Source organism: Corapipo altera, unplaced genomic scaffold (assembly GCF_003945725.1).
Source record: "Corapipo altera isolate COAL_440 unplaced genomic scaffold, ASM394572v1 343, whole genome shotgun sequence".
In the NCBI taxonomy this organism is placed as follows: Eukaryota; Metazoa; Chordata; class Aves; order Passeriformes; family Pipridae; genus Corapipo; species Corapipo altera.
The window spans coordinates 3,317,254-3,328,794 of NW_020884913.1; the positions used below are offsets into that span (position 1 = coordinate 3,317,254).

Sequence of the window (11,541 nt, forward strand, 5' to 3'; positions counted from 1 at the left end):
GGCCCTGGGATTAGGAGGTCAATCAGGTCTGTCAGAGCTTGGTCTCAGTTTCCAAAGCCAGAGAAATAGATATTTTAAGCCCATATAAACTTGACTGTGACTATAGCCTGGGTCTTGAGCAAGTACTGAGATCTTCAGGAAGTCAGCAGGCTCATTGCTCATACAAGGTCTATTTTCTTCCTTGCTAATGACATTTCCTCTGGATTTAGCTTTGTGAACACTTTTTCACAGCAAAAAGAAAAACTGACTTGGACTCCAAATTGTACTCTCTGGGAAAACATGTGAAAGTGTTTATCAGGATGTTCCCTATTTTAATAAACTGTATTTGGCTAATGTTTAACACCCTGCATTTCTACACCCAGTCCTCTGACTCCCTCCCATTTGTTCCCCCCTTCCCCATTCCCTCCCAATTAAGTGGCTGCTACTTCTCAAATAATCAATATGTCAGTTAAAAACATGTCACGGCGTGGCCATTGTACGACTCCCATTCAAAGTTCATGTCATTTAGACTTTCATTGGCAGCTATTTTGTCCCATTAAAAAGTTCAAGACAGCAATTTGTGAATCTTGCTCAGCCAAGTAGAACTGTGGAAAAAAAAAAAAAAAGGAGTCATTTCAAAAGTCAATTAATTGTGGCCTGTCAGAGGGCTCCTCATTCAGATTTTTGCAGGCCTTGTCACGGGCTCACATCTGTCAGCCCCGTGTTTCCCAGGCTGCAATCAGATGCTGTTACACGGGAAATAATGGGTTTATTCACACCATTTATTGGGCTCTATGTGGTAGACACATTTGTATATCATTTTACGGTGTAGCAATTCCATTTACATAAAATACAGGCAATTATGGGAGTCTGGCCAAAGCACTGAGGGAGGGTGGGAGGAGCCACAGTTCAAATAATGAAAGCTAATTGAAAAGAGGCAGATAATTTAGGTGAAAACACCATCATGAGCAATTCTTGATTCTAAATCAGTTCAACAAAACTTTCAGAAGTCAAGTTAGCTGTATTTTGTCTGTGCTTGTATTAAGCTCCTTAATGTCTTTCAGTGTAAGAAAAGAAAACATACTTTTTACAGCACCTATGTTCCATTTTAAAAAGGAAGTAGTTCTTGGGGATTTTTTGTTTTGTTGGTTTTTTTTTTTTTCCCTCAAGGGTAGTTTCCTACCCCCCTAGCTTAGAGAGAGTTTCCACATTCATCTGTAAAGGAAAAGAAATCAAGCAGAGATTGGGGAGGAGAAAAATATCTGGAGAAAAAGCACATTGCATGTAGACAGAGCTAAACATATTAGAATTTTGTAATCCTGGGCACAAGCTGCTGCTTTCTAACCCCCCAAAAAAGACAATCTTTTCAAAATCCAGAGTTATTTTGTGAGACAAGGACAATGTGAAGAAGAAGAAACTAATGAGAGTTAAAAGAGTTCACAGGGCTCACAGAGCCATTATCCTCAGGGAATTCTCCAGCTCCCAGTTTGGGTGGAATTGTCAGCTTTAGTCCTGGGTTTTAACTCTGCTCCAGGTTCAGTATCTGAAAACTGAGCTCTCAACAACAGTGTCTCTCTTTGTCAGTTGAGCTCAAACTCGCAGGGGTTGGCTCCTCTTTCTCTGGCAGCTCGATAAACAAACATGAAATCCTTAAAGCGAGGGGCACAGCCCAGCCAGGCTTCCCCAAAGTGTTCATTCCCAGTGAAGAGGAAATCTCCACCTCCCTTCTTCACCTTGCACTGCAGCAGGGTTCGGATGGGGCCTCTCCACTCCCCACTCCCTTCATCCTGCTGGAAAATCCTGTTCTTCTGCCTGTAGACTCTCTGGACGCTGACATCCACCTGGGACATGTGGTTCTCCGAGTCGTGGGAGATATTTCGGATGGATCCCTTCACCACTGGATGTGAGGAAGACAGGAGTTGGTTATGGAGCAGCAGGGAAGCAGCTCAGGTACCAGGAGCTCACTGAAGGAAATAACTGGAGAGCAGGAGTGGTGCAGTTTTTACACCTCCCACCTACATGTGGACACATTTCTGAGCTTATATTGCATCCTTTGCCCAGGGGATCCCTACACAGACAGTGCTATGTCCTTGGAATTCTGCTTTATGACTACTCAAACCAGCTACATTGAGGACAAAGCATTTATCTTGCTTGATAATGAAAAGTAGTGAAGGATTAAAAAGCACATGAAAAGAGGTTGGTTCAGGGATTCGCTTTTTCCGGTCTGTGTTCCAAGACAATGACTATCACAGGCTGCCTTCCTTACTGACTCCAGGGGACTCTGGAGCTTTTCCTTTCACAGTACTAACAGAGGTTAATCCAAGAAAAATCAGAATATGACTTGGTTGAAGGAAATGAGAGCTTTTTAATTTTTTTTTTTTCATTTAAAGGTTTGGTGTTTTTTTCCACTCAAAAGAAACTGTCATCCATCCTCCAAAAGACACTTTGGGAGATGATGAACAACATTCAGAACTCCTAAAGTGACTTTATTTGAAGCCTTATTTCAAAAATCACATAGCATACAGGTACCTTCTTCTCCCAGAAGGATCCTAGCTGGAAGGGAAGCATAAGAAGCCACAGTCTCTGACTGAAAGCATCCTTTGCATCAACCACATGGAGAATAAAACATTCCATCTGACAGGTGTTTGCTGTCCTGAATCCATCTTTCTCAATGTCACTGCCCCCATTTTTCACAGCAATCAATTATGCCTCTACTAATTAAGTTAGTTTCAATCCCCCATCCATAGAAGGCTCAGAAACAGGCCACCATTTGAGCCACAAGCTCCTCAGCAAATGAGAGGTTTGCAAAGCAATGGGTACATCACCACCCTCCTGCCACAGAACTCACTCATTTGGGTACAGAAAACTCAACAACCCAAGATGCAGAATAAACTTATTTCCGAAGCCTCCAAGAACTTGCTCATTTAATTAGATTTTCCAAGGGAATGCAGAATTTTGTGTAACAGATGTCTCTGCTCTCTCTCCCTCTTTGTGTGATCATTTTTAATCAGATGCAGTCAAGTCTATTGACAAGCTATAATGCACTTGTTCCTGGTGCTCCAAGTTGCTCCTGCACCACTCAGGGCCCAGTGACTGAAGACCCCCATCCCAAGGGTGACTATAAAGCCCCCATTCACTCCCAGTGCCATTTACACTTTCATTAGCAGCTATTTTCTCTAATCAAAAAAGTTGATGATAGCGATTTGTGGGCTCGGGGCAAGGAAGTCAGGCCATAAATAGTCAGTTCAAAGGGCCATTTCTTCTGGTCTGCTGCTGCTGTGAGTGAAAGTGCCCCCATTGTGTGCCTGGGCCTCCACATCTGTCAGTCTCCGGTTGTTCTGAGGGAGAGCACCCGCATGGGAACCAGGGACTTCATCAAGGAAAAACAACAGGCTGGATTGCACCGATTAATTTAGAGGAAGAATAAAAATTACCAGCTAAGGAGCACCCCAAGGGAAGCCTGCTCTGCACTGGGTTTGTATTTGCACAGTGATGTTGGCATCGGGTTTTATGAGCTTTGTAGTGTGGCAACCCCGGGGCAGGGAAGCAGTGATTTGGTGGGGTTTTATAAACACTGAATAGAATTTGTAGTTTTATTTTCCTGTAGGTGCATTTACAGCAATGGAATTGTGGCCACGTGGAGAGGCAGCTCCACAGCTTTAGCTGTTTGACCCAACTGAAGAGGTACAAATGTGACTGTGGAAAAACAGGGGAATAAAATGGACAAACCACTCAGAAGAAAAAAAAAATCCTATTGCACTATCAAGTAGAGAAAAAGGAAAAAACTTTTAAGGTATCATCAAATTAGTATTTCTTATTATTTCTTTTCTTATGGACTATAATTGCTCTGTTTTCTCATAAGGCATGAAACCTAACCAGGACATCACTGAAGGAAGTTTAAACCACCTGAAGTCTTTAACTAAGCTACGAACAACTCACTGCCTCTGCAGAAAAAAAAGCATGTGAATTGTGAGGGAAGAGAGAGGGCATATTTGTAGTTGAGATAAAAAGAACCATGGACAAAGGGAATAAAAATGACCACACCAAGCATGTACAACCTGTGTGTATGAATGTCTACACCTAAGAGCCAGCAGCTCACACCTGTGAGAATTACTCACAGTTCAGTTTTAGATCTTAACTTTCTGCTTGCAGGAAACAAGCCAGTTTCTCCCTTCCAGGTTTCACTCCCTTCCCCCCCCCCCTTCAGATTCCTTTTCACACAGCTATTTTCTTTCCCAGATCAGGGAGCACAGTCAGGACATTATTTGAAGAAAAGTAGCAAATAAATCCAAATAATCAATATGAATGAAAGGCAGAATGACTCTCCTTTAGTCAGCTTACCAAAATCACTGCTGCAAATGGCCATAAGAAGTTCCACGTTGTCACAAGGACGGCACATAGCTAGAAAAAAAGCCAGACCAGTTAGCTATTTTTAACACAATAATATATATACATTATTATACAATAATATGTACATTAGATAATATAGGACTAGTGAATTAGGAAAGGAAATGAGGCAGAACTACCAGGTTAGAGAGAATTATGATCAGATGCAACCCAAATCTCTTGGTGTGCAAATACAACCGCAGCAAAGAAATAAGCACAGGGGATGTTCTCAGGGATGGCACCATCAGGACCCTCCTTGCAGTGACAAACCCCTCAACCCCAAACAGCTTCTGTCACAAGGGATGCACCAGTGAATACCAGGTGTTATCCTGGATCTGCCCTGGCAGCGGAGCCCCGGGGCTGCCCCTGCTCTTACCTTCCACCAGGGCCATCTTTTTGAAGTCGGGGCCGGCCGTGCTCTGGTTGCTCAGCAGCTCGTACTGGAAGCTGGCGGTGCGGCGGCTGATGTCCCTCTGCGGGCTGGCCTGCAGGAACAGGGCCACTCGCTGCGGCCTGTGGGCACTGAAGCAGGACACGTGGTGGGGCCGAGCCCCTTCGGCCTCGCTCAGCACCAGGTGCAGCTGCCCAGCGCGCTCCACGTAGATGTTGGCACCCTGGAAGTCGCTGGCGGGCTTGATGCAGACGGTGGTGTGCCGGGCACTGGACAGGTTGGGCTCCAGGACCACTCGCAGGGCTCGGGCCGGGTACATCCACTCCAGGGAGCCCTCGGTGCAGCGCAGATGGACCTGCTCCACGGCACGGGAACGGGGCTCCCGGCTCAAACCGCTGCCAGGGCAACACCATCGCTCCATCACTAACTCTGCCCACAGCACAGCCAAAACATCCCGGAAAACACTGCCACGTTCTGCCCAGAGAGACAAACCCTCCTGCCAACCGACTCGCTCCTAATGACTCTCAAATTAGCTTCCTCCGGCTGGACTGCATTCCTTCCTCCCTTCCCTCGGGTCACAGCTGCAGCACCGTGCGGGAGGGAGGGGGAGACAGGGATTGCTCACACCTGGGGCTGCACCTGAGGGCACGGGAAGGAGCTCAGCCCCTTTTGCCTGCCTGCAAATCCATGCGTGGATGCCTGCAGCATCCAGGGAAATGCCAGAGGGCAACTTCTCTCTGCTAAACAGCTCCAAACCTTTCCGTGTGGCAGGACTGGCCAGTGCTCGGGTGTCTGGAAAATCCCACCGGTGAGCGGATGGGGGTGAGAGCCGCCGACCCGCAGCGGGAGCTGCACAACGAGCACTGACGTTACGCCTGAAAAAATTTGGTTTAAAGACCTAGATTTCCCAAACAATTTCTAATATTTCCCGTAAAAATTAATCAGAGGAAATGCTTTCGATGGAAAAGCGTCGTGCTGGCCCTGCTCCCGAGCTCTCGCTTTCAGAACAGTTACTTTTGCTGAAGTCAGCTTACGAGGATCAAATCCGCTAAAGGAAAAGTAAAAAAGCCAACAAAACGTCGAGGGAAAGGATGTAACGTATGAGAATACCGAGAATATTTGTCGCCGATTTCCCTGTAAGCGACCGAAGCAAACGCGCCAGCTCCGCGCCGCGGGTGCTGGAACGGGCCGTTCCCTCCCCGGGAGCCCCCGGACCGCGGGGCGGCTCCGCCCGGTGCCCGCAGCCCCTCGTACCCCGGTACCCCCGTACCTGCCCCTCCAGCTGCAGCGATCGGCGGTGCCCGGCCGCGACCCGCCCGCCCCGAGCAGCAGCAGCAGCCGCAGCAGGGCCGGGAGCCCGGGCGAGCCCCGCACCGTGGCCATGGGCTGCCGGCAGCGCCCGGGCGCGGGCCGGGCTATAAGGGCGGCGGGAGGGAAGGGGGTGGGCTGGGGGTGTCGGCCGAGCCCGTCACCGACCCCCTTCCTCCCGCCCCGCCAGCTCGGGGAGAACCCCCCAGCACAGGCGGGGGACACCCCGCCATCCCCCTTCATCCCATCATCATCCCCTCTCCATCCCCCGGGCCGGGCAGCCCCCCTTTGTCTTTGAAATATTTAGAAGTGATTAATAACAGTTTCTCGTCGCCGCGTAGGGACAAACAAAAATCGTGTCAACATAATCAAAGCGAACTTTCGAGTGAGTGATGGAAATTCAATAGTTTTAACTTTTGCTTTCATGATTATCTTTCGGGGTCCGTGCACAAGAAAGCTCCGGGGCCCACGATTATCATGCTAAAAGCCGGGCTGTGCCTGCCAATAATTAGATTTCTATATGCATTGCCCTTTCCATATTTTCAATGAACGACATGGGGAGCTGCTCTTTTGCAGGTCTGGGAGAGCGAGGCTCTTTTAAGCAGCTCCTAAGCGTGGAATCGGGATTTCGCGGCCGGGCGGGGACAATGGTCCTCGGCACGGCTGGGTGGCACAGCCCCAGATCCGCGGGGCTTTGTTCCCGCTCAGCGCCGCAGCGCCCGCGGTCACCGGGACCCTCCGGCCATCTGTTACCTTGCGGTTACCAGCGTGTTCTCACATTGCCCACAGATGCACAGGGGAAGAGGCAGAGTTTGCCCGCTGCCTTTCTGCAGTGAGGGATTTTCCTGAAGAGGAAAAGAGATTTGTCAGAGATACCCTGTTAGACCCTCAACTGTCTAACACCGGACTCCTTGAATCGTACTTGAACCCACACACCACCACTTTTCTGTTCATTCACCAAATACTCTACATTTTTACTTTTATTATCAAAAAGGAATTATAGCCTTGACTTGCTCTTTGCTAAGGACACGTGTTCTTCCCCACACGTACCTGTGTTGTGACTCCTCACACAACCTTGGGCTAAAGTGTGGCTCAAGCTGGTGCTGTGCACAGCTCACTCCAGCAGCTCTAAAAACATTTTAAATGTGTTAAACCTCGATGCTTAAATACATTAGTGCCAGCGATCCTGAAAGGTCTGTGAAACGATTGTCTTACCCATCTAAGAAAAAAACCTTGCTGAATCTCTACGCTCTGACCCCATCTGGAATGGAAAACAACACACAAATACTCTTTAAAAGGTTTGATCCTGGCATAATACAGGAGCTGAGAGGCCAGAGCCCTTCTCTCTTTTGTGCAAATGAGACCGGGGAACAGAGTGGACTTGGGGAGGGAACTGACACTATGATAAAGTGGCCCCACAGGAGGATTTATTCACTTCCAAAAGCCCAAACTAACCCATCTGCTGCCATCAGGAGAAAGCATTGAGCCACTTGATCCCTGAACTTCTTCCAGCAGCAGCATTTCCCCCTTCTGGGGGAAGCCCAGTGGGTTTTCCTGCCTTACTCTCGGCAGCCTTCCCACCCCATCTCCAGTTTCTATTACCACCACATGACACCAAAACATCTCCTGTTACAACTCTTGAAATTGCTCATTACAGGTAGGACATCTGTAGGACTTTCCCCCCTTAGACTAAATAAAGAGTGGGCAGGGTCACAAGCTGTTTTTAAGATCCCAAATCACTGACAACAGAGGTGAGAAGGAACAACCTGGACATTCCACCTCCCCGTTGAAGCCTGGGGGGCTATACCACTTTAATCACATCTATTCTAAAGCCACACAAACTCACCTTCTCCCCAGGGGTGAAGGATGAACCTGCAGCTGCTGAGACAAATCTCTGCATGTTACCAGTGTTAGATTTACTTCCCAATGACATTACCACACTGTCTAGAATTTTTCCCATGCATTGGGGTTTGAAACACCTCGACTTTCCAGCAGGAACACAGCCATGGAGTTCAACAAAATGCAACTTTGTTTTTAAAATCCCTGGTCTCATCCTGCTGCAAAGCCAGGCAGTCACAGGGGTTGTCACAGAGTTGAAAAATCATATTTGCTTTTATGCATAGTGAGGAATAAAAGAATCCGAGCTTAAATATTTTAATCCACACACTTAAATCTACAGAGAAATACAGTACAAACAACAAGACAACAAAAAGATGCAACAGGAAATTCAGTAACAGAGTCAGTGCTGTGAAAAACCTGTATTTACAAACTTCTATGACGAATATGGAGCAGATGTTTCTCAAAAGAGCCTTCTGGGAGTGTAAGTCACAGGGACAGGCCATGGTACAACTCACTGAGGTTTTCAGTCTCCCTTGTGTTAATGTGGAGTAACACCACAGAATGGGGCAGTTCTGTGGCTCTGCTGAAGCTGCAGCTTCTCAGAGACAGAACCTGCCCCAAGCTCTCAAACCTCACATCAGCCCATGTCATGACTGGAGCACACGTCACAAATGTTTATGAGACACAATCACAGTCCCTGTGCCTCTGCAGCAAATAAAGAACAGCCCTCCCAGCTTTTATGACAAAGACTTTTTACAGCAATACTTCCTCATCCTCCCATTTCAGCCTGCCTCCTTTTAAAAACCAAAGGAAAACCAGTGTGGGATTTGAAAATGTCAGTTGATGTCAAGGAAAAATTGGAAAATTTTGATTTAAGTGTTTATTTTGGAGGTTCAAGATTATGGTGGCTGGTTCTTTCTTTGCAAGTAAGATCTCACATACTGTACAGCTGTCAGCAGTGGGGTTTGCTCTGAGTTTCTGTTCTCTGAGGAGAGAGGCAGGAATGATGCAGACGGTGTCTGTTTATGTTTGAGCACTAAATACAGATCTCAAACTGCACCATAAGGATACAACTGATCTGTCAAGAGTCTACTCCTCCCTCACTGCTCGGTGGGAAACAAAAAAATACTGAATCTCAAATGTTACTTTTATCAGATGAAAAAATCTAAGATGTTATAAATTCTATTTTTTGACCTATTGCACTCTAAGCTCATATTTTTCCTGTTTAGTGCAATGTCAGAATATATGGGTAAACACATTCAATGCAAATCCCAAGTTGCAGCATCACAGTATGTGAAGCTAAAGAATAACTTTTTTTTTTTTAACTGCTAACATGCTGGTATTTTCTTGTAAGTAGTTACTACTAATTTAAAGTTACAGCTCTTAAAGGTAACATTTTTACAGTATTCTGATCACTGATTACTAAACAACTGCTATACATATTTGAAGTTACAAGCTACAAAAATAAAAATCCATTCTGTTTAACTATAAAAATCCTAGAAAGAGAAGATGGCTGGAGGTACTCAAAGGATTACAGCAGTTGGTAGCAGACAAAATGGCTTTTGAGGGATGTAAACCTTTAAGTTACAGAATGCAATAAACTCACAATATAAGTTCCCATTTAATCTTAAAAAGAAAATTATTTTTATGCTGAAATCTACGAACAAGCTGCAAATTAAATGATGCAAAAAATTAATTACATACAGCAGTAGGGGTACACAGGAAACAGGGTAGCATTAATAAAGTACAATTTTGAATACATTCATACTGTGAAGGGCCAGATCCTCAGCTAAGAAAAGTCTGCACAACATCACTAGGTTTAGTCAAGGCATGTGGCTTTATCCAGCTGGAATTATCTCCCTGAGATGCCCAAAACCTGAATTGAATATTCAGCACTCTTAGCAAGAAAATTGTGATCATGTCGTGCTTTTAGAACTGTGGCCTCAACAAGAGAGAACATGTAAATTCTCTCAGTATGTTTAATTACCAATGAACAAGTGGTCTCTGCTGTCTCGTCCCTGTGTTCAAGCAGCAGCTCTGATTTCTCAGAAAAAAAAGGAATTTTTTAATTAAGTAGTTCGCATTCAACAGAATCAGTCATGTACTGGTATTTTCAAAACTGAAGACAACCTAATCTACTCCTAACTGAATATTCAATTTTTTCTTTTCCAAAAGGAAGAAAACTGCTAGTAGTCTGAAAGGATTTTCTGTTAGAACACATGCAAAGATTCCTAAATGACCTACCCTTAGACTAACTGGGTTCCAGTGCTGCTCTACCAAAAGCATTTGTTGCCAAGTAAAAAAAGAGTAACTACTATTACACTGGTACCATTGTGCTGCTCACAGCTAAAGGTGCAGTGCTTTAGGCTTTTATTTAGCCAGTGAGATACAATAACACACTATAAAAGCTCTGAGCTTCAGTGCAACACAAGACAGAACCAGAAGGAAGGGGCCAAACTGAAACCAAACCCTTTAACACTCAGTGCTCAGAAGGTGGCGAACGAGGAGGTTCCTCCTCAGCAGCAAGGAGCAAAAACTGTCCTTTCAGAACAGGCCAGGGGGTCTGGGATCCTCTGGAGTCCTGACACCTCCCAGGGGGTGACGGTGACTGGAAAAGCCAAGCAGGTGGGTCACTGGGCTAACAACAGCTGTGTGGAGCCATTCCAACTTCCTTTGCATGAGGATTAATTGGACAGCAGCTCCCTGTCCTGCCTTCAGCAGAGCTTCTGATACTGTCCCAAATGACGTTTTTAGCTGAAATTGAGCCAGCACAAAATGAGTAATTAAATGACTGAGGGACAGAAGTGCTTACAGAGTAGTTGTAAACACCAGCAAGAGGGGGAATAAATTCTCAATTTGAATCAGCTGAGGTTGCACAGAATAAACCTTTACCTCACTCTTGTTGTAAGCACTGCCTCAAGATTATTGTCTCCAAGTGTGTTCAAACGTGGTAACGTTTTCTGCAACCAGGAGAAACTCCAGTCTGCTTTCTGACAGCAAGCACTTAACACTTCTAACTAAAGACAGTGGTGTTTCAAGTTCCTCAGTGATCAAGAAAAGCAAGCCTGGGGGGAAAAGAACCATACGGAGAAACACTGGAAGTGAACATATAAAAAAAGTATCAAATACATAAATTATGCTACAGTTTTTACATTATAGACATGAAATGCAATTCGTAACAGTGCTGAGAAAAATGTTCAAATTTGAACAGAATCCCAAATTAATTTGAAACCAATATATTACTATTGCAGGGAAAGAAAACACAAGACTGTGTTTAAATACTACCCTGACCTGCCTTAAATACCAGGAACAACAGACATACCAAAAAACAGACATATCAAAAAAACCCCAAGGCATAAATGAATGCCATTTACCTCAGCTGTTTTTGAAGACTGAAAATGCAAGTTTGGACTTTTTATGAAGTCCAGACGTGAAGAAAGATCCAGCTGGCATTTGAAATAGTTTAACCCTGCTACGAATTGCTGAAGTGAAAACACAGAGTCAAACAAAGCCTATGACAGGAGGTTCTGTGCACATGGAAACACCCACCACATCCTCTCAACACCTGTAAACAAGCCCAGTGTGAGCCAGGCAGGGAGCTGATCCACTGAAAGGCTTCCCATGCAAACTTTTTGTAT

The 11,541-nt window shown here is 45.5% G+C and overlaps 1 protein-coding gene across 2 annotated transcripts; it reads right to left on the reverse strand.

Moving 5' to 3' along the window:
* Positions 1-489: 489 nt before the first annotated feature.
* On the reverse strand, positions 490-11,171 carry LOC113952415 (meteorin-like protein). Of its 2 annotated transcripts, none has more exons than XM_027654481.1 (6): positions 7,115-7,189; positions 6,818-6,909; positions 4,742-5,151; positions 4,321-4,380; positions 1,713-1,876; positions 490-1,194 (listed from the first exon to the last, which is right to left on the reverse strand). In XM_027654481.1, the coding sequence occupies exons 3-6, from the start codon at positions 5,073-5,075 to the stop codon at positions 1,159-1,161; spliced, it is 594 nt and encodes a 197-aa protein (XP_027510282.1). In that variant the 5' UTR covers positions 5,076-5,151; positions 6,818-6,909; positions 7,115-7,189; the 3' UTR covers positions 490-1,158. The 2 variants fall into 2 exon arrangements, with proteins under 2 accessions (XP_027510282.1, XP_027510281.1); XM_027654480.1 differs by adding an exon at positions 7,911-11,171 and having other exon boundaries at positions 1,142-1,876; positions 7,115-7,192.
* Positions 11,172-11,541: the final 370 nt, after the last annotated feature.

What these genes read in the sequence shown, in the direction of transcription:
- LOC113952415 (XM_027654480.1), bottom strand. Translation starts at nt 5,075, where the DNA reads ATGTACCCGGCCCGAGCCCTGCGAGTGGTCCTGGAGCCCAACCTGTCC. An exon ending in AAAGATGGCCCTGGTGGAAG is followed by an intron (nt 4,381 to 4,741) that starts GTAAGAGCAGGG and finishes CTTTTTTTCTAG; the next exon opens with CTATGTGCCGTCCTTGTGAC. An exon ending in CATTTGCAGCAGTGATTTTG is followed by an intron (nt 1,877 to 4,320) that starts GTAAGCTGACTA and finishes CCTCACATCCAG; the next exon opens with TGGTGAAGGGATCCATCCGA.